Source organism: Cynocephalus volans, chromosome 1 (genome assembly GCF_027409185.1).
Source record: "Cynocephalus volans isolate mCynVol1 chromosome 1, mCynVol1.pri, whole genome shotgun sequence".
Taxonomy (NCBI): Eukaryota; Metazoa; Chordata; class Mammalia; order Dermoptera; family Cynocephalidae; genus Cynocephalus; species Cynocephalus volans.
In genome coordinates, this window is record NC_084460.1 from 135,900,953 (window position 1) to 135,926,573 (window position 25,621).

General features: G+C 39.0%; 1 protein-coding gene across 1 annotated transcript; it reads right to left on the minus strand.

Moving 5' to 3' along the window:
- Positions 1-1,073: 1,073 nt before the first annotated feature.
- HHLA2 (HHLA2 member of B7 family) lies at positions 1,074-12,605 on the minus strand. The gene is given in 7 exon segments (XM_063113572.1): positions 1,074-1,130; positions 2,097-2,158; positions 4,545-4,676; positions 6,442-6,759; positions 9,092-9,358; positions 10,641-10,997; positions 12,542-12,605. Coding segments are annotated over 7 exon segments (1,257 nt in total).
- Positions 12,606-25,621: the final 13,016 nt, after the last annotated feature.

The window sequence follows — 25,621 nt, forward strand, 5'->3', positions numbered from 1 at the left end:
ACATTGCCAGTCGTGAAATCCAAATGCCACTATTTCTCCATATACCCTAGACACACAGTCAGTAAAATCAGTATCAGCAAACTTCACACATCCAGTTTCCATTCTTTCATTTGGACACAATTTAAATAAAAAGAACCCAGATTACTAGGTGGAAGAGACGTTAGGCATGCAAACATTACTTCAAAGGAATTTTTTGTTTTCAATGGAGTCTTTAATACTATACTATACTGTTATACTAACACTATACTGTTTATAAACACCTGTCACAACATTATGGCAAAAACTATGTACAAGGTATGGGATTGTGAAACTGAGGCCAGCTGATAGAGAAAACTGGACCATGTGGCAGGAATTCCACAATTCAGAGTTTTTGTCCTATAAATTATAAACTTTGACTAAGTCACAAAAAGCCTGGTTATAGTGACAAATTAGGATTAACATTGGACAATTTCTTTCATATAAATTAATGATTAAAATTAAAAAGGATAGATCATCAAGTCAGCTGGGTTTTCCATTCTTGCATAAAAATTTATATGGAAATCTAAATTTATTAGAAGACTGATTAACAACATGCTAACTGAGCCAGAAAAGTTCATCAAATTTATCTTCGTGGCTAGGGTCACTTGGCTGTGCAAGCCTGGTGTTGGAAGGTATAACCCAGCTCCAGAGATATCAGTTCTTGAATTGATAGAGCCCTTTTCCCTAAGCGGTCTTGGAGATACTGAAATTCTCACTCTTTGGTGTCCCTAAGACTCACCATACTAAATCTTGTTGGTTACACTCTCACAACCATTTGTATAAAACTAGAGTAAACTGCCTTGTTAAATCAATGGTCTTGATTTCCAGGCCCAGGTTTTTAACCCTTTCACTAATGTGACTTCTGCTTCCACCTCTTCTCTCACGCATTATCAGTTCATCAGGTTTTGAATGATCTCCTAGTGATACATTTCTTTGCAGTTCTTGGTGGAAACCTCACTGTAGCCCCCTGGGCAGACTGCAACAGGAATGTAAACGAATAAGACAGTTCTTTTCTAAGTTGAATTGGAATCCTTAGCATCCAGGCATTTATAATCTTAATGCAGGCCGGGGTTCAGTGAACGATGCTTATGTCTTGAAGCGTGAATGTGATACTGAAAAAGAGAGTGGGTACAGGTATTTGCAGTGGTAGAATTGTCAGGTCTGACAAGCTGTTTTCTGGGAACGTGGTGAAAAAACAGGAGATGAAGTCACTAGATATTAAGGATGCTTCTCCTGTGTTGTCTCGGTCTGTCTTCATTTCCTGTGCTGGCTGGGTATTCTGAAAGAGGCTAGAACCAAGAGGAATGGACTCTAAATATCTGCTGTTCAAGTCAGAATAACCTTTTTTAAGTATTTAATGATGGTAGTGTTTGGCAGGGCATGGAGGGTGGTGGTGAAGAGCTTTAAGCTATTACTTGCATCTGTAATCAAAGACCCGTGAGACAGTTATGAAATAAGTAGCTATGACGTCTGGGTCTTGTTAATCAATTTTAATCTCTCTGCTAGATGTTCCTGAGTTAACAGTGGAAAAACAAGTTTACCCCACTCCTGGTCCTTATGTATATTCTGATTAGTGGAAAACACAAATAACAAAAGGTATGAAGCAAAAAGGAAGTACACAATCAAACTAAAAATGTTAAGTGAATTATCAGTACCCAAGGAATTTAGAAATGCCCATGGAAGGTCAGCAATCTGACTCTGGGCAAAAACTATAGTCTGCTTTTCTTCGTTTTGTCTGTTTCTTTCCACTTCTATACAATCCCATGTTTCATGCTTCTATCAGAAGAATAGGTACATTAGAGCACCGTCATATACACGATGGCATTTCAGATCTTCTCTACAAATAACAATAGAAGATGAGAACACCATTTATTTAAGCAAGTAAAGCCTGTTTAATTTAGACATTGGGAAAAGCCTAACTGTATTTTTTTTACACTATGTTATCCTGCAATCCCCCTGCCTTTTTTTCTCTATAAAAGTCTTGCATTGTTCAGTCATATTCAGTCAAACTTTCAATTACCTCTTCACAGTAGAATCTTTATACTATAAATGGTTTGATAAAGGAAATGATGCCTTACCATGTTTTCTTGTGCTTTATTAGTACTGCTTGTTCTCTCATCAGTAAAGACATTAGACCTATCTACAGGGAAAAAAAGAGAACAACCTTTAAAAACAACAACAACAACAACCAAAGAAGCTTGGCAAACACTCAAATTCTGCTTATTTCTATCTCAATGTAATTACGTTATTAGAATCATCTTAGTTATTCCCCATTTCATGTCTTTCTCCCAAAATAACAGCATTAAAAATACATTCAGTGTAGAAACCACATCGTCAGAAACAGAAATAAATTCTTATGGTTGATTCAGTTGCTCCAAAGAAAGAAATAAAGGCAGTTCAACCAGACCAGCAATTCCTGGCTCTTTAGGAGTGTTGGCCTGGTTGCTATGAACTGCTGACAACAGAAAAGTCACAGCCACGGAGGGGCTGAGAGTTGTGGTTGAGCAACAGGGGTACAACGTCATTTCTCAAGGAAGGCTTTCCCTCTGGGCCTTGCTAAAACCTGGTCCTTTTATACATATCCTAGACTAAGGCATTTTTAAAACAGAGTAACAGAAAAGGGAGTAAGGGAATTAAAAATCAAAACATATTAACTGTAGTCATATGAAACTACAACCAGGGACCTGGAGGTTTTGTGGCTTCTAGTATAACAGCTCCAAATATATTTTCAGCCCATTTAACTGCAGAACTATAGAACATTTTTTTTTTTTTCATATTGCAAATACCCTGACATGGTTTTTTGTCTATATCTTCTGTTGGCTCCTCCAGAACCAGAACCCATTCTGCTGACCTAGTTGGGCTCCGTCAGCCTTTTGGCTCCTAGTTGGGTTGGAGATCAGAGAGGGAAGAGATAAATCAGGTATTCATTCTCCCAGTCTTTCCCTGTAAAGTCACCCTAGTCTGGCTATGTCCTTTGATTCAAGGTCACACTCCTTACGAGGCAGCTGATTTTACATGATTCCCTCCTTCCAGGTTTTGGGAACTTAAACTTCAAGTTTAAGTTTGCTAAGAAATAAGTTGCTCCTAACTCTGGGGGAAAGCACTGTTTTCCCCTTGGTATGGTTTGGAGTATGCCATATGTTTTCCAGTGGCACCTGACTTTCACAGACTATGCAGTTTAGAAACTAAACTGTCATTCTTGAGTAGCTTACGGCACCCCCTCTCCCATAATTGGAACCTAATTCAATCACAAGTACCTTTATATTAGGTCAGGGGTTGTACCTGGGGGACAAGCTTAGATTGCCTGTAACCTACCATCTCTTACTACTTCTGGCCAGCTAAGGGACAGCATCACACGTAAGGGGACTAGCCTGCCTATTTGTACAGATGATCACAGCCTAGAATTGGTGAAACTCTTGCTCACTGTCACCCTTCAGACCTTATCTTCAACAATGTTTCAGCTGTAATCAAAATACCCTAACTTCAGTGAGGCAATAGGCAAATATGAACTAGAAGAAAACATGAAACGGACATAGGATCTATTTCAACTTCCTGGGACCCCCGGAGCCTTCTCAGGGGAATGATGGAAGGGGTAGGGCTGCTCAAGAAGTAGGTCTGCCTCTGCCACTAATTAGCTGGGTGACCTTACGTGGTGCATGTAAATCTGTTTTGCATGCCTACTTAGCACTTGAGCTAACTGAATTCCTGCTTCCTGATCTGTAAAACGTGGAGATAAACCAGTTGTCAGTTTTACCCAGATCTCTTTCAGCTGAAATTGTTTATAAAAGCAAAGTATTTTAAGAATTCCTGTGATCATGGCATCTTAAGGTATCATTTTAAACTACTGTAAGTAGTACAGGTTTGTTACATAAAATTTAGAAAACTTTTTTTTTTAATTTAGCAAGGATTAAAATAAAATAACCCATAAGGACAATGTAGTTTTGAGCAGCACCAGCCATAAACTAAGCTCAGAGCAAGAGAGGATAGGACCCAGCGATGGAAGAAGTGACCAGGAAGCCCAGAGACTTCAGGAAGTATCTTAAGGTGTGAGGGTGATGAGAAACCATGGTCCGATCACTCCAAAGGCAACTTTTTAAAGCTGTAGTTTATTTCTTTCTAGGTGTTTTTCAATGCAGGATGATTGGATCATCATCTTTATCATTTTAATGCCACACTGAAATACTTTTTTCTTGAAAAAAAGCACATGTGGTTGTCTATCAATCAGTTCCCCTACTATTTAGTGAAAATAGTAGGAAAAGTAGACATAGTAGTAGCGTGCTGCAGTGAACGTGCTGTGTATGGTTTGATATGCCTCTGATCGCTTACTCAGACAAATTCCAAGAAGAGGAAGTTAGGTGGAAAAACGGGAGCATTTTAAAGGATTTTTGATAAATTTTACAAATGACTCTCCAGAAAATTCAGATCCATTTACATGTCCAGCAACAGTATAGGTGTATATTTCCAAGTCATCTTTAATACACAGGACATGGTACACCCAGGGACAGAGCCCAAATTCTCCATTTTACCTGTGATGATATTGACACATCTTCTTAATTTATGGTGTAATTTTACTATCAAAATCAGAAAAGCCACCAAAGTCAGAAAAACCACCAAAATTTGAAAAGCTATTTTCCAGGAAGCTGTTTCTTGGCTCAGTTCTAAATAAAACAAAGAAACAAAGTCTGTGAACTGGAAGAAAAATCACCAAATAAAAAAAGGAAAAGCGTTGGTAGGTGGGTGGGGGTAGAGTATGTTTACTATTTTTAAAACTAGTTATTCTTGCATTCCAGGCGGGAGGCAGAATTCATATGAAACACTTTGCATAATGAAAAGGCCCTTTAAAGATAAAGCCAAGAGTCCAGTTTGGTTGGGAGAGTTTGTCATGAGCATAAATAACTTTCGGTCTCAGTAATTCTATTGTGGGGAATATACAGACACTTTAATATTAATCAATTTGGGACTGGGTGGGGTGAGGGTCAGGAGAGAAAAGTGTCTGAAAATTTGACAAGCAATGAGTCTATTATGCATTTCAAGTTTCTATTGTTTCATATTGTCATGAAGGAATCAACACATTTTTACCAAGGGATAATCTGGACCACAAACTAGCCTCAACCCAGCATTCCTTTTGGAGGAGGAAGGAAGGATACAGTCGACCACTGGCTTGGAGAAGACAGTGTCCTAGAGGTATAGTGATAAGTTCAGAGGTGATCAGAGAAGCAACAGCTGACAGATGACCACTGGGATCATAGACAGTGCTTGGAGTACCTCAGGAATAACTGGAAGAGTCTGAACTTCTAGCATTTTGGTCAAGACTAGAATTCTTGTAATTAGTATTAAAGGAAGTAGAGAGCTCTGAAAGCAGAGATTTGGAGACCTTGGATTACTAAAGTCAGAACTCTACTAATCTTGTGATGTATGTTCTACCAAGGAGTGGGGAGAAAGTGTTAGAGTACAGAGGCCAGTTCAGGAGAGAAAAATGTTTATGGGTTCTTTAAAATTATTAGCTCTATTAATATAACAAACATCAGTTTTTATGAATATATTGTTATTGCTTAATAATGTTTTGCAATCAATACATTAGTCTCTCCACCTATTTGTGTCATTCTCTAATCCTATACACATATACATTAAGTAGGAATGTTAAGGTGACTTTCTTAAGTATTTTCATATGCATTTTTTTCCTCCTGAAGAAAACGCTGTGAGGTAGAGCTGCTTCTCCATTTCTCTGTGACCCTCAGTTCCCCCATCTGTAAAGAGATTTGCCCAAGGTCACATATTGATGCAGCAGCAAAATTTAGCAAGTATTATTTAATTTAATTCAGCTCAGTACAACCTTTATTGAGCAGATCTAGACTCTAGAAATCATAATCCTCCCCTTTCCCCCAACTGGGTCTTCTTTTCAAATGTCCTGGGCAAGGCAGCAAATGGAAAAGGGCAATTCAGAATAGAAAACCAGGTTTCCTCGAAAGGGTGATGTCTAGGGTTCCAGGACTGTTTGCCCTGTTCACAGACAATGCCATGTCTCCCCAGCATCTGGAGGGGCCCCAATTCTAACTTCCTACTATGCCTACAGCCTCAACCCTGAAACCCAGGCCTGTGTAATGGGCACAGTGGTGAGCCAGAATTGAAGATACTCAGCCCACAGACTCACCAAAATATACAGATTTGTCTTCATTTCTGAAGCCCTGAAACCCAGAAAAGGAAACATTGTGGGAGTAATTATTTTTTCTCAACACAGGACTCGTGTGTGGTTGAAGGAGGGAGGGTGGTCTACCATCTTGACCAGAGTATCCCTGTAGATAACATTTTGTGAAGTACTAATGTAAAGTATTCTTTAAAAGCCAATCTAACTTCCCTGCTTGATATTCACAAATCTCTACTGCCATAGCCAAAACCCATTATGCAAGCCTACTTACAACTTACCTACATGCACTGTGTGCATGGTAAGTAAAGTATATTCACTTGAAGAAATATTGCGTAAATATTCCCCACTGTCTGCAAGACGAAGATCTGTCAAAGTCATAGAGAAGTCACTCTGGTTGATCAGCTCTTTGTTCCATGAGAATCGGGGTTCACTGATAATTATATTTTGTGAGGAGCTCAGATAGCAAGCCAGAACCGAGGAAGTCCCACGTTCCACTCTGGACCAAGTAACTTTGAAGTCTTGATTTGGTGGAAAAAAATTGTTTACAAGTTGACACGAGAGTGGAACATGTTCACTTTGCATTTTATGAGGGCTATCTAACAACAGAATAGAAAAGGAAACATCAATGAAGACAACATTTTTTAACAAATTTTTCTAAGTTACACTTAGAAAGCAGGGAAGGAAGACTAATTTTGATGTCTTTGGAAATACCTTTTTAAAAAGCAATTAGATATTTGTGCTGTGGAGTTTCTTGAAAGAAAAGCTTTACTACCATTATTTTAAAATTTCCCAGCAAGGTTAGTTTAGGTCTTCAAGGAGGGCTCAGCCAGGGTCGGGTAGGGAGGTGGCAACCTGGGTTTTAACTCCTACAGCCTGCCATTAAGCACTCAGGAATGTCGCTGCCAGTTCCCAGCCTTTCTACCTTGATGTTCTTCTGTTGACTCCTCAAAGGCTGGTGTTCCCCAGCACTGCCCTCTTGTTACTCTACTTACTCCCTAGTCGTCTCTGTTACTTTTATTGACTCAACTACTTCTTAATCTCCCTATCTAGACAAAGTCTCTCATTCTGCATTGTAATCCTGTAATCCCCCAGTGGATTGAGCTCTTTCAGAAGAGAGGCTCTGCTGGGTGTTCCCGGCTTGCCCATTCTGTAGTCCTGTACACTGGCCTCATGGACTGCCATGGATTGTTCTTCCTGGCTCTGGACTCACCTGCATTCCAGTCCACTTATGGGAGAGTGATGCCAAAGCAAGCCTTCTAAAATGCAAATCCGGCATCTCACTGATGCTTCAAATTCCACCTCCAGACCCACTTCAAGCTCCTTAGCAAAATGTAGGAGGCTTCTCATCTGTTTTTTTGGCCCCTCTCCAGGTTCATCTCTTGATACTCTAGTTTCACCCTCAACTACCTTATACTTTCACAAATCCAGGCAATTTTACTTTTCTGTGCTTTTGTATGTACTGTGCTTTTTACCTGGAATGCCTATGCTCTCCTGGAATCTCTTACTACTCTTTTAATTCTGCACTTATGCATCTTAAGCATATATTCTGTAACAACCCCATTCATGCCCAACCATGGTAAACAGAATTAATCACTCCCATTGTATGCTATGTTCTCAGATTAGTTTTATTTTTACATGTTTATACAAAATGCTGTGGATCCAGAAATAAGAGCCCACATTCTTATGTTCACAGTCTGAGAGTTGACAAAGTTTGGCACATAATAAATTCTCAATAAGATAAAACGGTACTGAGCCTAAGGAAATGTTAATGCTTCAGATACTCAATTCTGAAAAAACATGAGAAATTATTCTCCAAAGAAAATATTCACAATTTAATATTAATGGTTTCAACCCTTTGCCATGTTTCCATTGCTGCCTGGCTGATGGAAAATGAACATTGGAGCTCATGCCTTTAACACTGGGCTCATGTGAAGTTGGTGATTCACTCAGAATTTCAGTATTATTTTGGCGAGCATTTCAAGAATATGAAACTCTGGGGAAAGAATAATTAACCTCTACTTTCCCCAAACAGGGAAGATTTACAGAAAATTTTTGCTTTTTTACTAATAAAATCTAAAACAATAATTTTGCTTGGAATTATATAGGGATATATCAAATTAATTTTTCTTCCCTTAATATTTTCTTAAACAGTAGGTTATAGATATAGAGATTGATCAGAGTTTGGGTTTATTCAAATAAATGAGAGGAAGGAGTGTTAAAAACTGATCATGCCATGATAGAAGTGTTGGATAAAGATTACTGGGTCGAAATTACATAGAGATTAAACAGAAGCTATTAATAACAACTAATTTTTTGTTTAGTTGAAAAATCAGGAAGAATCAGAGCTTGTGACCTGCTAAGGTCCTTTCTTCTCCTGTGATCTTTTAAAGTGCAATGCAGGCAGAAAATCCTGTTTTGGAGGATGAACCATAGAGAAATATAGTAATACTCATGAATAGATTTGTTTCTTTTCATTTTAAAAATGTTCTCATTCAGGGCCAACCCCGTGGCGCACTCGGGAGAGTGCAGCGCTGGGAGCGCAGCAGTGCTCCTGCCGCGGGTTCGGATCCTATATAAGGATGGCCGGTGTGCTCACTGGCTGAGAGCGGTGCGGCCGGTCACAAAAAGACTAAAAAAATAAATAAAAATAAATAAAAATAAAAATTAAAAAAAAAAATGTTCTCATTCAACTCATAAATACCTACCAAAGTAAAAATAATTTCCATTTCATCAATGAGGAATGAATGCTCAGAAGTAAAAATGATTGCTTAATATAATACAGCCAGTTAGAATTAACCCCATGAATCCAGAATCAGTGTTCTAACTGCCGCAAATGGATTTTCTTTCTTTTCTTTTCCTTTCTTTCCTTGTGAACCAATCCCCGTTACCTCCCAACCTCTTTTATGCAGAAAGTCCCACGGAGCCTACCTTCCATTGTCCATCGCCCTGTCCACGTTTGCTTCAGCAGTGAATTTTCAATAGCTCATTCATAAGATGAATTTGATCCTGTAATATTCAGTGTACTGTTAATGTAAAAAGGACCCAAAGACCCATTTTCTTCTGTATTGCTTTGCGAGACAGGTGCACAGTCCATTTTCCATGTGATAACTGGACAAGGATAAACATTTAACACACTGCATACTAAGGAGCTGTCTGTGTGACCCTTTTTGTACTTCAGCACAGGCATGAGGAAAGCTACGTGGGAGAAAGAAGGGCATGTGAAGAACTGTCAGCATTAGCTTTTTAGGCCATCTGTGCAGAATTCTTTTTACTACCCATGAAATGAAAAGCTAAGTTGTATGAGCAAAACTCAGCAGTTACTGAAAGGAAAAACAAAACAAAAACTCTGTAGAACCTGAAGATATAGTGTGGTTATCTAGAAGGGATCAAACAGAGCATGGATGGGCACATAGCAACCAGCCATCTCAATTCTCTAGAAACAGAGGTGAGAAAGAAATCTGATGGCCTCACTGAGCAACCAATTGTGGGTGTCACTCACATTGTGAGACGAGCACTCTGAACTTTCCAGATATGACTAACTCTTTCTTTACGTATAGTTCTTAGATTTCTGAGTCAAGGTCTGAAGTAGCTAAATGGGACAGGGAGAAAAGGAACAAGTGCTGGATAAGACCCCCTATTAGAAAACACCCCCCTCATATACACACACACACGTGTGCACACACACTTAACTATATATTTTTATACTGCATGTTAACTATATGATATATCGATAATCAGCAGCCTGGTCATTAACAGACCACATTAAGAACATTTCGTAGTCTGATTATTAGAAACAAGCCTTGAAACTCTGTGTTTAGTTTCTACAATTTTAATTGAATACCTGTTTGGTTAATGTAACTATGAGAATTGGCAAAGTTAATATATTAATATAGTTAATATGCTAACTGTATATATGGTTATAATTATAGGTATAGTTACAGTTGCAGATATAGTTGTATAGATATACATAGTGTTCTGTATAGTTAATACAGAGAGCAGGAAACTATGTAATATAAAAATCAGCCTCATTTATAATACAGAAAAATGCAATCGAAATCAACAATTCAATATTTTTTGTCACCACATTGGCAGAAAATTTTAATATTGATAATATTTGGTGCTGATAAGACTAAGGGGAAATGGATACTCTTATGCTGCTAGTGTCAGTGATATATTAAAATCTTACTTCTGGTACTTTGCTTTCAGATCATTTCCCTGTATTAACGATATGGATGTTCATCACAACATTGTTTGTAATGTAGAATACTGGAAATGCCTGAATATCCACCCAGCTGGGGAGTGGTTGTATCAATTATAACATGTCTATACTATAAGATACTCTGCATTAAAAATAATGAGGTACATTTGTATGTATTGACTTGGAAGGAAGCCCATAGCATAATAAGTTAGGAGAAAGACACTTCAGAATAACATGGAATGATATCATTATTTTATGAAACCTTACATGCACATTTACCTCCCACCTTTAGCACCACTTTGTTTGTGATCTTTCCAATTGCTGTTCCCACATAGCAGGAATAAATTCCTTCATCTAGAAGGCTTAATCTTCTGAAAAACAGAGAGGCATTCCCATTGTGAATCTCGATGTGGAAGAGGGATGTCCTGTTTGTGAATGTGGGATCTTGCCTTTCCAAATGGTCACTGCCTTTGTAGTAACTGTGAACATTGTAGGTATCTTGATTTTTCCAGTGAATTACGACTTCGGACCCACTCTCAAATGAGCAAGGGAGAATTATATCTTCATCAAGTCTTCCAATGACAATTTGCTCATTCATGCTACTAACATGATTGAAGAAAGCTGAAAAGAATTTATCTACAATCAAGAGCAGAAAAGTTATGAAGAGAATTAGTGACAGGTGCTTGCCAAAGATTGGATCAGGACTACGTAAAAGAACCTTCCTAGGTCAGCAGACTGATCATTAACTGACCACATCATCAAGAACTCTTCGTAGTTTGATTATCGTAAACGAGCCATGAAGCTCTATGTTTGAGTTTGATTTTACTTGAATACGTGTTTGATTCAATTTAACCCTGAGAATTAGCAACAGCCCAAAGCATAGAAACAATGGTTTTCTACCCACTTGATCAAAGTCTTGTTTCTCCTCCAATCCTGGCCTGCTACAGTGTGGGAAATTATGTATATAAAAGCCTCCTGTTGATTTTCGTCCCCAGAACACATTCACTTTTAACACCTACTATAACAATAGTAAGTTTATCAGCTAGCTAGAACCAGCAGGCCTTAAAGAATAAAACAAAATTAGATTGGGTAGGTTAGGAAATATCTGGAGCATGTAGAAGACAGTGCTGGGTTTGGGAATCGGTAAGTAATATCTGGACATTAGTCTCCAGCAGGGTAGGACTTGGGCAGGAAGAGTCCAAAAGGGGAAATGAAGTGACTCATTTACTTTGTCTTCAGGACCACTCTCAAGATATCCTGAGTAAATCAAATAGTAAATAGTTAAGGAATATTATTCTGGATATAAATGTGGAAGTCCAATCCTCTTACCTTTTTTTAACTGTTGATTTCAGAGGTTGATTTCAAAAAGCAAGTGAATTCAACATAGTAATATTGTATATCAGTCTTTCTATTTGCAAAGAAAATATACTTAGCCGGTTCATATCGTTGAAGGCAGTATCCAACTTTTTGGACCAGTCCACAAAATATTTTAAATAGGTCTCTGTGGATTCTATTCTAAGGCATTGGACTGGAGGGGCCTTATTTTATGGACAATGGAGTAAACTCCTTTGGACCTTGACCAGGCCACCCAAGATGGTAGAACTGTGTGCTGAAGTGGCTGTGCCATGACGTCTTTTCCTCTGCCTTCTCTTCTGGGGCTCTTTCCACCACGCCATGTCCCACCTCCCTTCGTCCAAGAGATTTAGTTTCTCTACAGAGAGCTAGAGAAATGTGTTGTTATGCTGAACGACATGGAAAGGTGGGAAGGAAAAGGAGTGTCAACCTCCCTAATTGTTCTACTAAACCCCTCTAATATTTCATTGAATAATTAAGAATGCCTGTCACAGGACGTAGCAAAGCTGACAATGCCTTCTGTCAAGTGTTAAGTACCAAGCTTACACTTAAAAAATAACAATCAATCAATCGAACTCAACTTTCCAGTGATTTTATTTCTGGTAGCAGAAAACAGATTAGAAAGAGTCTTAATCCGAGTGGACAGAACAAAACATGCTTTTTAATCTTCATGCAGACTTCTGGCCTGTTCCCTGTTTCTCATTAACTGATCATTTAGGAAAGTTCACAGTTCTGTGGCTACACAGGAAATAGCCACCTGGCATTGTGTGCTCATGTTGACATATAATGATACAAATTACTAACATTTGTATTATAAAGGCAGTTACCTTCAGATCCACTCAGAGATGGTATGAGAATGAAGAAGACAGACAGCACTGTCTGTGCCTTCATGTCGTGTGGAGGTCATATTAGTTACACTATCAAAGACAGGCAAAGTACACGTTATGAATTTTAAATGCAAAAAGAAATTGTAAAAGAATTATAGTGTCTACTATAGGAGAGTAGTTAAACTATGGTACATTTACACAAATAATTCTTCTGTAGCCATTAAACATGATATTGTAAAAAATGGTTCAATGGCACGGAAGGAAGTTTTTAATATGTTATAGGAGAAAAATCAGATTACAGTACATGGTCCCTTTTTAAATAGCATGGACCCTTTTTAAAAAACACAAACATTGGAGACTCACAGAACATATCACTAAATATACACTAACATGTTAACTCTGAAGAACAGTTTTCACATCTGAAGCAGTACCTGCTATATAACAGGTATCAAAAAATAGCTGTTGAATGAATAAAGATTTGGTATACATTCAACATTTTTCTACTATGAAAATTCAGAAAACAAATAACAATACTTTTTGCCTTTATAGGCCATTTTAAAAAACCTAAAATTAATCACAGCCTCTTTCTGAGCAAAAATTAACTCAAATCCACCAGTTTAATGTAACTTTGGGACATTCCATGTCCACTGTCCTATCATAGGTTTACCTTCCCACTCCCCATGTTGAATGAATGAAGATTTGGTATACAATTCATATATTATTCATTCAATAAAGATTTGGTATACATTCTCTGGATAATGGTTTCTGTATGTTATTTTTAAAATTTTTCTACAATTGACATATATTGTTTTTTTACCATAAAAAAATCAATTTAAAGTGCCAATGGTATTAACCATGGTGTTATTTATAATCACACATAAGAAAACAATTAAAACCTGGAAACATATTCTTAAATGCCCAATAAGAGTGCAAATCATAAGGCAGCCATTAAAATCATGGTTTACAAAGACTGTATCGAAAGCTCAAAAAAGTGAGAAAAGACAGATGGCCAAATGTGTACATGCAATATAGTTTCAAGTGTATTGAAAATATAACTGATTTTCTCTGATGATGAGATTACAGATAATTTTACTCCTTAACAAATAGGTTGTTTAAAGAATAGAATAGAATTGGTCTTAAAACCTCTAAAAGAAAATTTTAAAGAAATAATTTGGGAGCTCTACTATAACAAGCATGTATTCTAAATTTGTTGTGGGATATGAGATTTAAGATGATTAAAACTATCCTGAAAAGTAAAATTAGATTCCTTCATCACATCTTATTGAAATAAAACTCGGTAGGTTAATAACTTATAGTTTCATTTTTACATTTTAAATACTAGAAGAAAATGATTGAATATACAACTTTGGAATAGGGCTTTTTTTAACATGACTATACATTTTTTATTATAGATATATCCACATAAAAGTTGGAAACACAACAAAAACAAATATTACAATACAATACATAGGAGAAAACATTTGTAATATGACAAAGTTATCATTCCAATAGCTTCCATCAATCTCAGAGCAATAGCTTAAACAGTTGGTAAAGTGAAAACAGTTGTGAAATATTATTAGTTATCAAAATAAGACCTTTATATTTTTTTCCTATAGATGTATTTGCATGTATAATATATGAAAGGATATATATATCACAATAATGATCTCTGAATAGTAAGATTATAAGCAATTGTTAAAGTCATTTTTCTACTATGAAAATATGTAAACATGTAATAATACTTTTTGCCTTTACAGGTCATTTAAAAAAAACTTAAAATTTAATCATAGCTTCTTTCCAAGCAAAAATTAACTCAAGTCCACTTGTTTAATGTAACTTTGAAACATTCCATGTCCACTGTCCTAGCATAGGTTCACCTTCCTCTCCCCATAATGACTCCAGTATTTGCTACCATCTCTTGAAACTTCCAACATCTGTTTTCTCCATCTCCCTTTCAGCTGATGCTCTTGCTTTTTAAATTAGTTTTGATTAATTATGGATACTTCCTCATCCGGCTACCACCCATTCAACCAACCCATTAACAGCTGTGCCCACTCTTTCTGCCTCCCCTTCTGCTCTTATCCAAAGCCAAACCCATCACCGCGCTCTGCAACCCACACCTCTTTGTATCCAAGAAATAGGTCCCTGCATTTATATTCCCTCTCTACTGCATCATCAGGATCTCTCTCTACTAGATCAATTCCATAAGCATATATGCTCCAATATCTCTATCTTAAGAACATGAGAAAAAACAAAATTTACCTGTGACTCTTAATTAGCTACCTGCTTATTTCTCAGCTCCATTAACTTCTTGAAATAATCATTTAAATAGCTGTCCCCATTTCTCCCTTCACAATCTCCCCTCTGTCCACTCTGGGCTCCTGTCTGCATGACCTGTTATAAAGTGTCCTCATCAGTGTCAACCAAGAACTTCCGTATTGCCAAGAACAGTGATATCATTTGTCCTCTTCTTACACAACCTCACAGCAGCATTGAGCTTAATTGACTGTTACCTTCCTCCTGTAAGACTGTTCTCTTGGTTTCTGGAACACTGCATTCTCCTAGTTTTTCCTTCCTCACTGCTGCTCCTCCTTAGTCACCTCTGCTTGTCCAATTTATGTGGAAATATGAAATGTTCCCAGGCATTCTATTTTCCATGTATTCTCTCCCTAAAAGAGTTCCTCTATTCCATGGCTCTCAGTACCATCCAAATGCCAAGGATTCTTAAACATATCTACTGAGTCAAGGTCATATATTCAATCGTTCATTTGATCTGTGTTCCTAATGCTCTGTGGGCATCAGAAAGTTAACATGAGTCTTTGATTTCTACCTCATTCCTTCTCCATTGCTCTGTGCTCCACTCCAAACAAAAGACACAAAAATTATCCTGTTCGTCCTCTAGTCTTTGTCTAGAATTGGTCCTAAATTCTTCCAGCATTTAGACCAGAAACTTACAAATCAATCTCAATTCTTCCTTTCCCTCATGCCCCGTATCTAACCCATTAATCGGTCTTTTTCTTTGTTAACGGATTAGATAAACTCCAACTCTACTATGACCATTCTGCTCCAAAGCAACTATTGTCTCTTACCTAGATATCTAAAACTAAACATCTGGCTGTTTCCCCTTTTTCTACTCTTGCCTCCTTACAATCCATTGTCAACACAGCAGTCAGCAGTCACATTTTTAAAATATAAATCATTCTGTGACATTCTCCTAATTAAATCCCTCCAGTGGCTTCCCACCACACTCAGAGTAAGATCCAAATTCTTAACCCTAAGCCTACCACACTTTGCATCCTCTGGCTCCTGGTCCTGCCTGCCCCTCCATCCTCTCCCACAGTAGCCCACAACATACATTCCAAAAGACTCAAGAACGCAAGCACTCCAATGCAAGGGTCAGTATGATCATGAGCTGAAAATTTGGTCCTTGAGAACTATTTAATTCATGTTTTTTGAATAAAACGACAAATTACAGTAACCCATTTTCATCACCGATAAAGTACTATGAATAAAAAAACATGCTCAACCTCTTCTACACAAAGGCTTGATTTAGCGCTGTTGAAATAATTTCAGCATTCAGCTAAGTGAAGCAGTTAATGAGTATTTGGCCCTATTTTTATGCCTAGGTTTTATTTTTAGACATTTATTTTCTTCCCCCAAAGCAGCAGAAAGCTTCCACCTTGTATTAAACTGAAGTTACCCAAGTTGTAATCAGCACCCTTACAAAAGGGTTCAAATGTTAGAAGCATTTTGTTCTGGTACATTTTGGCTGAATTCCAGATGTGAGGGAGAAAGGCAGAGAGAGGCAGCCTGTGCAGTGAAACACGGCAAAAAGAAATCCAGATGCTAAGACTAATCAGACAGAAAAGAGAACTGAGGTTATTTCTACACGCATGAAATAAAGAGAACAAAACAGCTACCCCTATACCCATCTTAATAGGTGCATACCAAGATGACTGCAGACATCAGTACTAATTATAACCATGATGACAAACATCACTTGTGGTTGGTTAGTGACACTCAAGATCAATCCTGGCCTCATAACTGCTGGTCTCCATCTGGCCAGAGCCACAGAACAAGTCAATTCTTTTTTTGAGAAAGAAGAACGTTTTGCATCACTGGCACCATCATGCCAGTTCATGAATGCTCTGAATTCCTTTGAGGAACAGCAGCTTCTAGGGAGCTAATTCCCCTCTGCATTGTTTTTAAATTCAGTGCTTCTGCACAGTGCTAATGGCACTGGGCCAATTTGCGAAAGTAGTAGTAACAAAAGGAAAATGCTTTGTAGCATCCTGAGGATTTCTCCTAAGCATCCATTTAGATTTTAATAGGATTGACTTTGTTTAGACAGAAAAAGAACAAAGAACAGTTTTTGGATTACATACTCTTTACTCAAAATATCTCCCCTGATGTTTTACAGTGGAATTCTACCACTTACGGGACTCAAATATTGGGTTAAAACTTTGAATCTCTGGGGATGCTGTCTTTGCCCTAGGCTCTGTTTAATTTTGTTTTGTTTCAGAAACCAGGCTAAGAGTATGCACTGATACATTTTGGGGAAGGTACAGAGGTGCCACTGCAGGACAGCATCAGTGAAAGAAAAGAAGTGAAAATAGGAAGAAAGCAGACACTAGGTGGTGGTTGCCTTACTGGCCACAGCTTCAGTACAGAAAACAAAGGCACTTGCTCAGTCACAAGGGACAATCTCCAGACATGCTCTTCAGAACCACAGCACCTCAACAAATCCATCAGAGGAAGAGAGCAAAAGGAATTTATCTATAGGGTTCCCCCATTAGTCAAAGTTTTCCCCAAGGGGCGTTCATGCTCATGCTCTTCCTGGTTGTGCAGCTGGCCCCTTGGGACAGCCACTGCAGAAGCCAGGTGCCATGCCTCACTGTATGGCACTTTGTATTTGAGTCTGGAAACACAGGGTGGGGAAACTGCTGTCTCTGTGAGTCTCCTTGCGTCATGCCAGGACCCTGCAGTGGCTGCAGCTCGCAATGTGGTAGGTACAATGGAGGACTTGCTGGAGTTGGCCTCCCCAGGGGAGATGAGATCAACTGGTGACCTTTGGAAATGTGGCAATGGCACTGGGGCCTGGGCTCTTTTTATCTAGTAAAAGTAGCTGTTTTAAAAATGCCGTGTATTTAATATCTGATATTTTACTAATTAACAATCACCTGGCCAGATCCCCTGTGATCACTTTTATGAATTCAGTGTTCATGCACACATCGCTTGGCTGCTGCTACCTGTTCACATGACTGCAATCTTCTTTGGCGGGCTGTGTTCAGATGATGGAAGCTGCCATTCTGGGAGTTACACTCTTTTGCTGCTCCCTGCCCCATGGTGGCTTCAAGGCAAGATACATTCTATAGTTCAGAGCTCTCCTGGGTTTAGGCTGGAGCCTTCACCTCAAGCCACATCCTGTGTAGCTTCTTTCTCTGCCTCATCCTGCTGCCCACACTTCCTTACAGGAGTGAGAACACTCCCTCATTACTTGCCCACAAATCCCCACCTCAGGTGGGGCTGGTCCCCTAGAAGCAGAGGCAGGGACAAAGCATATATACAGGAAACCACATTACATAGAAGGGTCAGAGCACTACTCATGCCTCCATGGACCATTTTCCAGCTCAGACTCCAAACACAAAATGTGTCCTCTTGCCCAAATGGTACATTATGTAATCCTCTTCAGTAGCGCTCTATGCAAGAAAGAATATAGTTGGACAGAGTGGTGGTGGTGGTGGTGTCTTTTAGCAAGAACACTGCAAAGCCAAGAAAACAGACAAAATAAATTGCCGGGGTTAACAAGGCAGACAGCAGGCATTCTGTGGAACACAGAAGGGTAGTGAGCAATCGAACAAGACTCCATTAAGTGAAGTGAGTGCTGAATGTGTGCAGATGGAAGGCCAAGGACTTCCTGAGACAGTCACCTCTCCCTCTATAAAACTTGTTAATGGACACACATGGCACAAATACCTCTGGGAAGCCAGTTTGCTGTTTCTATACACTTCTACACCCACCAGTTCAGTGTGTTATTATCATTAAATCATTTAACAAAATGTTATGTTAATTGATTAAATGAGAGGACAAGAACAAACTTGGTGTTTCTCCAAAAACTAAGTTGAATAAGATGAATGCTTTGGAAAGGCTGAATAAAAGCCAGCCGCAAAAAAGGAGGAAAAAATAAAATCTGCTATTGAGTGAGGCGTGGGAGAGACAATGGTAAAAGACTGAAAGCAGACTGTAAAGGTCTAGAAGGAGTTGGACTCTTTTGTGACAATTTGAATGCAAAGTTCTCTGGCCATTTTCAAGAAACAAAAGCTGAAAATACTGGATGGTGCATTATTGATTTAGCTTATTCAGGAAAGACAATACAAAAAATCAAACTCATACTTGGAACAAGCAAGGCCTTCCTGAAAAACTAGAAAATGGATGGATGTTTATGTTTTAAGTTTAACAAATTCAAAATATATCATTTGGATACTTAACTTTTTTTTAATTAAACCGACTGCTGGGCCTGATTGTGTCAGATGTAAGGACTAGGACTGAAATAATGAAAATTCTAAAATGATACAGTGAATTCTCACCACAGATAACATGAGACAAAGATTCTATAACATAGAGGAGGATCGGCAGAACCTGGGGGTCAGAGAATCTGAGCAACACTGTAGTAGGAAGCTTCCTTCTCAATGTTGGTTTAGGTTTATCACCTAATTCCGATAACACAATTCTGTCCTATGTTAGTCACAGTTGTTGCATTTAAATACATCTATTGTATGGTAAGTGATATATCCAGTATTCCTCATTCTCCTGTGTGAGATTAATCATTCCCACTCAATCCCTGTGGTACCTTTTCAAATCCAGAAGTAAAGTATCTACATATCAAAGTGTTGAGGTGGGCGGCCCATAACTGCATATTGGAATGAAGGATTTGGTGTGAGAACAGACAAAACCCAGTCTGTACAGGACTTATTTCTAGCTGCACAGACCACTTAGAGCTTTTAAGTGATGCATTCTAATGGATTGCTTTCTGGCAAGTACTTGTGCCCATGCACACCTGAATTTGTGGCTTTCAGTCCTTAGAATTTAAAGCTGTCGCTCACCTGACTAGCTGGTACACAAGGAAAGAAAGACTGTTGGCCTCGTTCTACATACACAGTGCAGTGAGTCATTGCCAAAGTGCAGCGGTTATTAGTTTGCTTTGTACCAGTGAGTTTTCTGTACAGTTCAGAGTCGATTCTGCCAAATAACTTCTGTTTGTAAAGTTCCACTGCTTTAGCCTTGTCTTCTACTCACAATCCACTCCTAAATTAGAGCCAGAAAATATCAAATTTCTAAAAATCAAGAGAAAATGAAATACCTTGAATTTATCCTGACCTCCTAGGAAACAGGACTAAGTCTTCCCTTGCATGGCACCCCACACTGTCATCCAGCAAGCATAACATCTTTCCTGCCATCAAAATATACAATCTGAGCATCACCTATGGGTCACAAACTATGCAAGGATGAGTCAGACAGTCCCTAATCTCAAAAAGTTCGGTCCGGTCCCCAAAGATTGGTGGATTGTGTAAACACATAAATCATAATACAGACATGCAGGGAGCAATCAGGGCTCCCACTGGGTACTATGAAAGGACAGAGGAAAAACACTGAGTTAGGTGGGAAGGGTGTTAAGGAAACCTTCTTGAAACTTCCATTTGGAAGGACAAGGAGAAACTGGCCTATAGGAAAGAAGAGAAGGAAGTGGAGAAGGGCAGATATTCTAGACAGACGATAGAACAAAGATGCAGCAGCAAGAGAGAGCATCAGTCCCATGTGATGATGGTACCACGCAGGATGAGTGGAAGAGAAAATGCTGGAAAGGTGCACAAGGCATAGATCATAACCATTCTTGTGAGCCACACTAGAAAGCTAATGATGAAGTCAGGTTTGTGTTTCAGAAAGATCAGACCAGTGGGATTATAGCGGTTGCATAAAAGGAGTCTGCCTAGAAGAATCCACTAAGTAAATGTGACACGAAGCCATTTTAAAAAACTGTAACAGTGTGAGACGGATAAAATGTGAAAGGACACTGTGACAGACACCGGTGCCCTATCTCTGCTTCTTGCTAATAGCACAACTTCTCTGCTCAGCTGTGTTGCAGGATGTAGCCACCCTTATCCAAAAGGAGACCGGAGAAAGTGTCCAGAGATGACCATCTCTGGCTCAGGATGGGAGTGAGAATCCTCCCATGTTTGGGAAAGGAGGGGCTGGGGTGGTGACTTTCACGAAGCAGAGTTGGATCTAGGGTGAGAGAGGGAAGCCAGTCAGAACTTCTCAACTTTCTTGGAAATTGAGAGTTCACTGACTAACCATGTTTACATGACTTGTGAGTGTCAGACCCCAGTTACAATGCCTACATGTCCACCTTCCTACTTCTAACTCTGAGCCCAAGGGAAGAAGGAAAGTGCGGCCAGCCTCTTATGCTGCTTTGTCCTCAAGATGAACAACTGAAATCAAACTAAATAAACACAAACACACACTGCTCTGACACTGTTTTGGGCAATGGGACATAAACAAGATCCATTGGGAGGATTTCTGTGGGAACTTTTGTTTCCTTATAAGAAGGATAGATGCAAGAGCAAAAACTTGGATGGAAAACCCTTCCCTCTACTTTCTGAGCACTGATTTGATGCCAGAGCTGCAGCCGTCATCTTACAGAGGTGAGAAAACAAGTATGAGGATTAAAAGTCAACACCAGGATGATAGAGCAGAAAGATGGGAAGAGTCTGGGTTTGTAATGACATTGCTGAGTCCCTGTTCCTGCCTGTTCTGGACCCTCTACCTCTAGACTTAAGTAGTACACTTAAACTACTGTGAGTTTGGTCTTCAAACATCTCCAAACACTCCAAAGTGGCACAAAATGAAAATAATTGATGAAGAAAAATAAGTGATGAAGACCTACTGACACAGAAACTAGGCTCTATTTTTGTTGACATAAATAAATTAATGAAAAAAAAAAACACTTCGTTCCCACCACGACAAAATGTTGAAGGAAGTTGTGTTATCTTTTAACAGAGTAAAGTAAGAGATACATATTTGCTTGGTAATGGTAGCAAAAATACTTTTAATCTTGAAGCCAAATATTAGTTATGAGCCATTGGAAGTCTGTAGTAAGTTTAATGTGCCTTATTATTTTTATAGGAGTTTTCTAACAGCAAAACCACATTAACCTTAAATTCCCATTTCCTTTAGTGTCAACATTAAAAGGAAAATACTGACTCTTAATTGAAGCATTATTGTGCAAATATGAAAGCTCCATATTACACAACAAGAAATGACTTTGGCTAGCTAGTCTATTCTCCAGAACCCTTGTTTCCTTATTTCTTTCAAAATCAAAAATTTTTAAAAAATCTTTGTTTCCAAGAGCCTTTAAAAATAAGACTAATAATACTATAAAGTAGTAAAGTAACTTCAGAGTATACAGCTGGGATTTGAATATTTGTGGAAAAACTGAATTGGACATCTCATGACATAATTACGTGTACTTCAATGCCATAAATTTTGTGTAGAATTTATAAAGTTAAGACTAAAGGAGGGACAGTATAAAAACTGTACGTCGGTACGTAGGACTTTCAAATGCAGAGAACTTGAGTTCGACTCATTTGGATGTATGGGTATGTTGGTCCATTCATATAAATCAAGCTGCCCAGATGCATCAGGTAGGTCAGTCTCTGCTCAGTTTTATTTGTTTCTGTAGCTAAAATTCTCAAACAGAGTTTTCTGGGTTCAGTAAAGACACTGGCAAATTTAGGAAGAGAGAGAAAGAGAGACACCAACCAATGCTGAGTGACACAGGAGGACGATTTTAAGTGTGGAGCCTTTGCCTGTGCCCCATCTATTCAGGCAGTGAGATCCAGGTGCAGCATGTCCTGCTGTGGAAGGATGACCCTGCTTCTCCTTGCATTGTTTTCCAATCTCTTACTGTCCAAAGTTTGGCTACCACCTTCTTTGAGAAGCATGAATTCTCTCATCTACTCTCCTCTCTATCAAACTCACCTTCTGGCAACTCTTCCCTGTCTCAATATGTCCCCTCCTATCTTTCCCTAGACCTTACTCATTTTCCCAAACAGAGCCACCCCCCACCCTGGTGCTTCTCTTTTGCTTACGGGTGCTTTCCCCATACCCACAAACACACTGAACAACATCCCTGGACATTGTTGTCCCCTCTAGTTATGATCCCAATTCCCAGCTACCTTTACCTTCTGAGTCCTATCTGAGACCACAATTATGGCCACTCCTTCTCACTATGTACAGACTACTTAAAGTCTTATGAACCAGGCTTTTCCTCCTATCAGTTTTGAAATCACTTTTGTCCCTAGTGACACAACTGACAAACCCAAAGACATTCTCACACCACTCAGGAGATGTTCAGCTACTCCTCCTTGATCACAAAATGGGCTGTTTTTGTATTTGTGGGGAGCTTGGGGAGAGGAATTGACAAATCAGAAAATCAGATAACATAAGTAAATAGATGGATGAAAGAACCAGCATGAACAATGTGTACTACAAAGTTTTATATGCCCAAAAAAAAGACCAATAGTTTTCTCTCCTCTCCTGCATTTTATTACCTTTTTTGGTAGTATTAACAGCTAATCTGTCAGTGCTTCTAAGAATACAGTAATGTTATATATACCATAATTTGAAACACAATCATGTGAAGCATTATAATTTCCATTTTATAGATGAAGACATTGAGGTTTAGAGAGGTTAAGTAACTTGCTCAAGATCACAGTTGGTAAATGGCAAAGTCACGACTTTAAACTATGTCGGGCTCATGACTCTACTATGAAACCTCATATGTGACAGTCATGATTTACCATCCCAAGGCTATTCCTCTGACAACCAACTATAGAGGATCAGATGGTTCTTTCCAGTGTAGATTTAATCTCTTTGTGAATCTTGACCTTTTTATGAGCCTTGGCCCTAGTTCTAAGAGGTTATTTTCTCACAGCAACTGGTTGATCGTGATTGTAAAACCATGTGTGGTTTTACAGCCATAACTACTATTAGACCTGTATCGCATCAGGAAAAAGGTTAGTGTGACAATTCCAAAGTGGTCTCTCTGCTTCCAGTTGCTCAGCTCTCCTATGGACAGGGTAAAGATGCATTCCACTAATCAGTAATAGTAGCCTCTTTCACTTTCAAAAGTGTCCCAGTTTGGATGATAAATTATATGGTCACCCTACCTATTTCTTAGGTATCTTAGTCTTAGTCTTCTTCTGATTTCAACATATAATTCATCTGCTTGAAAATCAAGACCTCCTGCTAAATGTGTAGGGGACATTTTTGCCTGCCCAGCAGCTGTGCTTTCAGGACAGCCCTCCTTCCCTATTTCATTTCCTTCTGGGAGGACTGTTAGTCACTGTTGATCACAATGTCCTGCCCTGCCTCACTATTCTAACCAAGGATAGGCTAATAATCCAGGTGTGAATAGTCATGGCAACCCCTCCAAAAGGGGGCGGGGCAAGTGATCCAAAAAAGGACAGAGCACTACTGGACATTGAACAAGCTCACTTTCTGCTAGGCTTGTAGGCTGGGAGAATGAATTTGGAACTGCTGGCAGCAATAATTCCTGCCACATAAAGAGAACATCTCAACAGAAATCAATCAATGGGGGAGAGGAAGGGGGGGTTGGGGAGAGATTGGGTAAGGGGCATAAAGAATAATTACAATCGGCAATAGTGAGTATGCTAATAATATCAATTTGATCATCACATGCTGTACACAGGTGATGGTAGGCAATTCTGTACCCGAAAAATATGTATAATCCATTATGCTCCAATAAAAAAATATCAATCAATTAACAACAAGGAGTGAGCAGAAAGGCTGAGGGTGGGTGCTTGGTGGCAAGCAGGTGAGTGCAGCAGAACAAGCACAGGTGCCCCCCAATAAGCATGTCCTCATGCCTTGGTTCCCACACTTCTAAGTTCAATTGTATAAATGACCCTGGTTTCTTTCCATTTTACATATGCTAACAAAATCCCTTCTGCTTAAGCTAATTTGAATTTGGTTTCTATAACTTGCCTATAAAAGTGTCCTGACATCTCATCCCCCCTAAAAGTTTGTCTTCAGTAATATTCAAAGATATAAAAAATAGTTTAAAATAAGACCCCATTTCCAATCTGGCAGAATGGCAAAGATGTATGTAAACAGTTATGTCTCTCCCTCACTCTCTATACACACACACACACACACACACACACACACACACACACACTTATATACTCACATATACATTTAATATTCAGTCCTGGTTAAGATACTTGGAGACAGTCACTTACATCATTGGTGATGGCATACACCTATATTCAACTTTCTGAAAAGCAATTTGGTGGTATTTATCAAATGCCTCTAAAACTGCAAGACCCTTTGTATCATTGAAGGTGAGTTTAGTAATAAACAACAAAGTTTAGAACTTAGCTAAGAAGAAAATAGATTAGAAGGACACTGGGGAATTCCAGAACTGAAAGATGAACAACCAAGCATCAAAAAGAGCAGAGGCGTAGACAATTCCAGCAAAGTCCACAACGGGAACCCTGGAGACTTTGTGGGTTCTGTCATCCAGTGACTCAGCTCCAATCAACTTCCACCTGGGTACGTCTGTTCTACTTTCCAAATTTCCTGGAGAGAGCAAGCCTTCGCTATGTTCTTTTACCCTTGGGTCAGTAATGGCTAGAACATCTAGTGTTGGGGGAGGGAGAGGGGATGACAAGATATAACCTCACAGTCAACTCGTTGCTTATTTCCATACATTCACCTTTGGCTGCCAAACACACACACACAAACACACACACACTCCTGAATAGCCAGAAATGCCTCCATCTAACCCCCCACCCAAATACCCTGTGAACAGCGGCAAGCTTGCTCACCTCCTTCCCAGTGGGAAGTGACTAAAGTCACATGGAGGTAGCATCCAGGAGTAATAATATATTTCACAAGGCCACTGATCATCAAAGATCATCAAGATCAGTGCTTCTCAAACTATCTGGAGTAAAGGAGCAATAAAATTTTGTTTCTAACTTGTCATGGACAAATTCA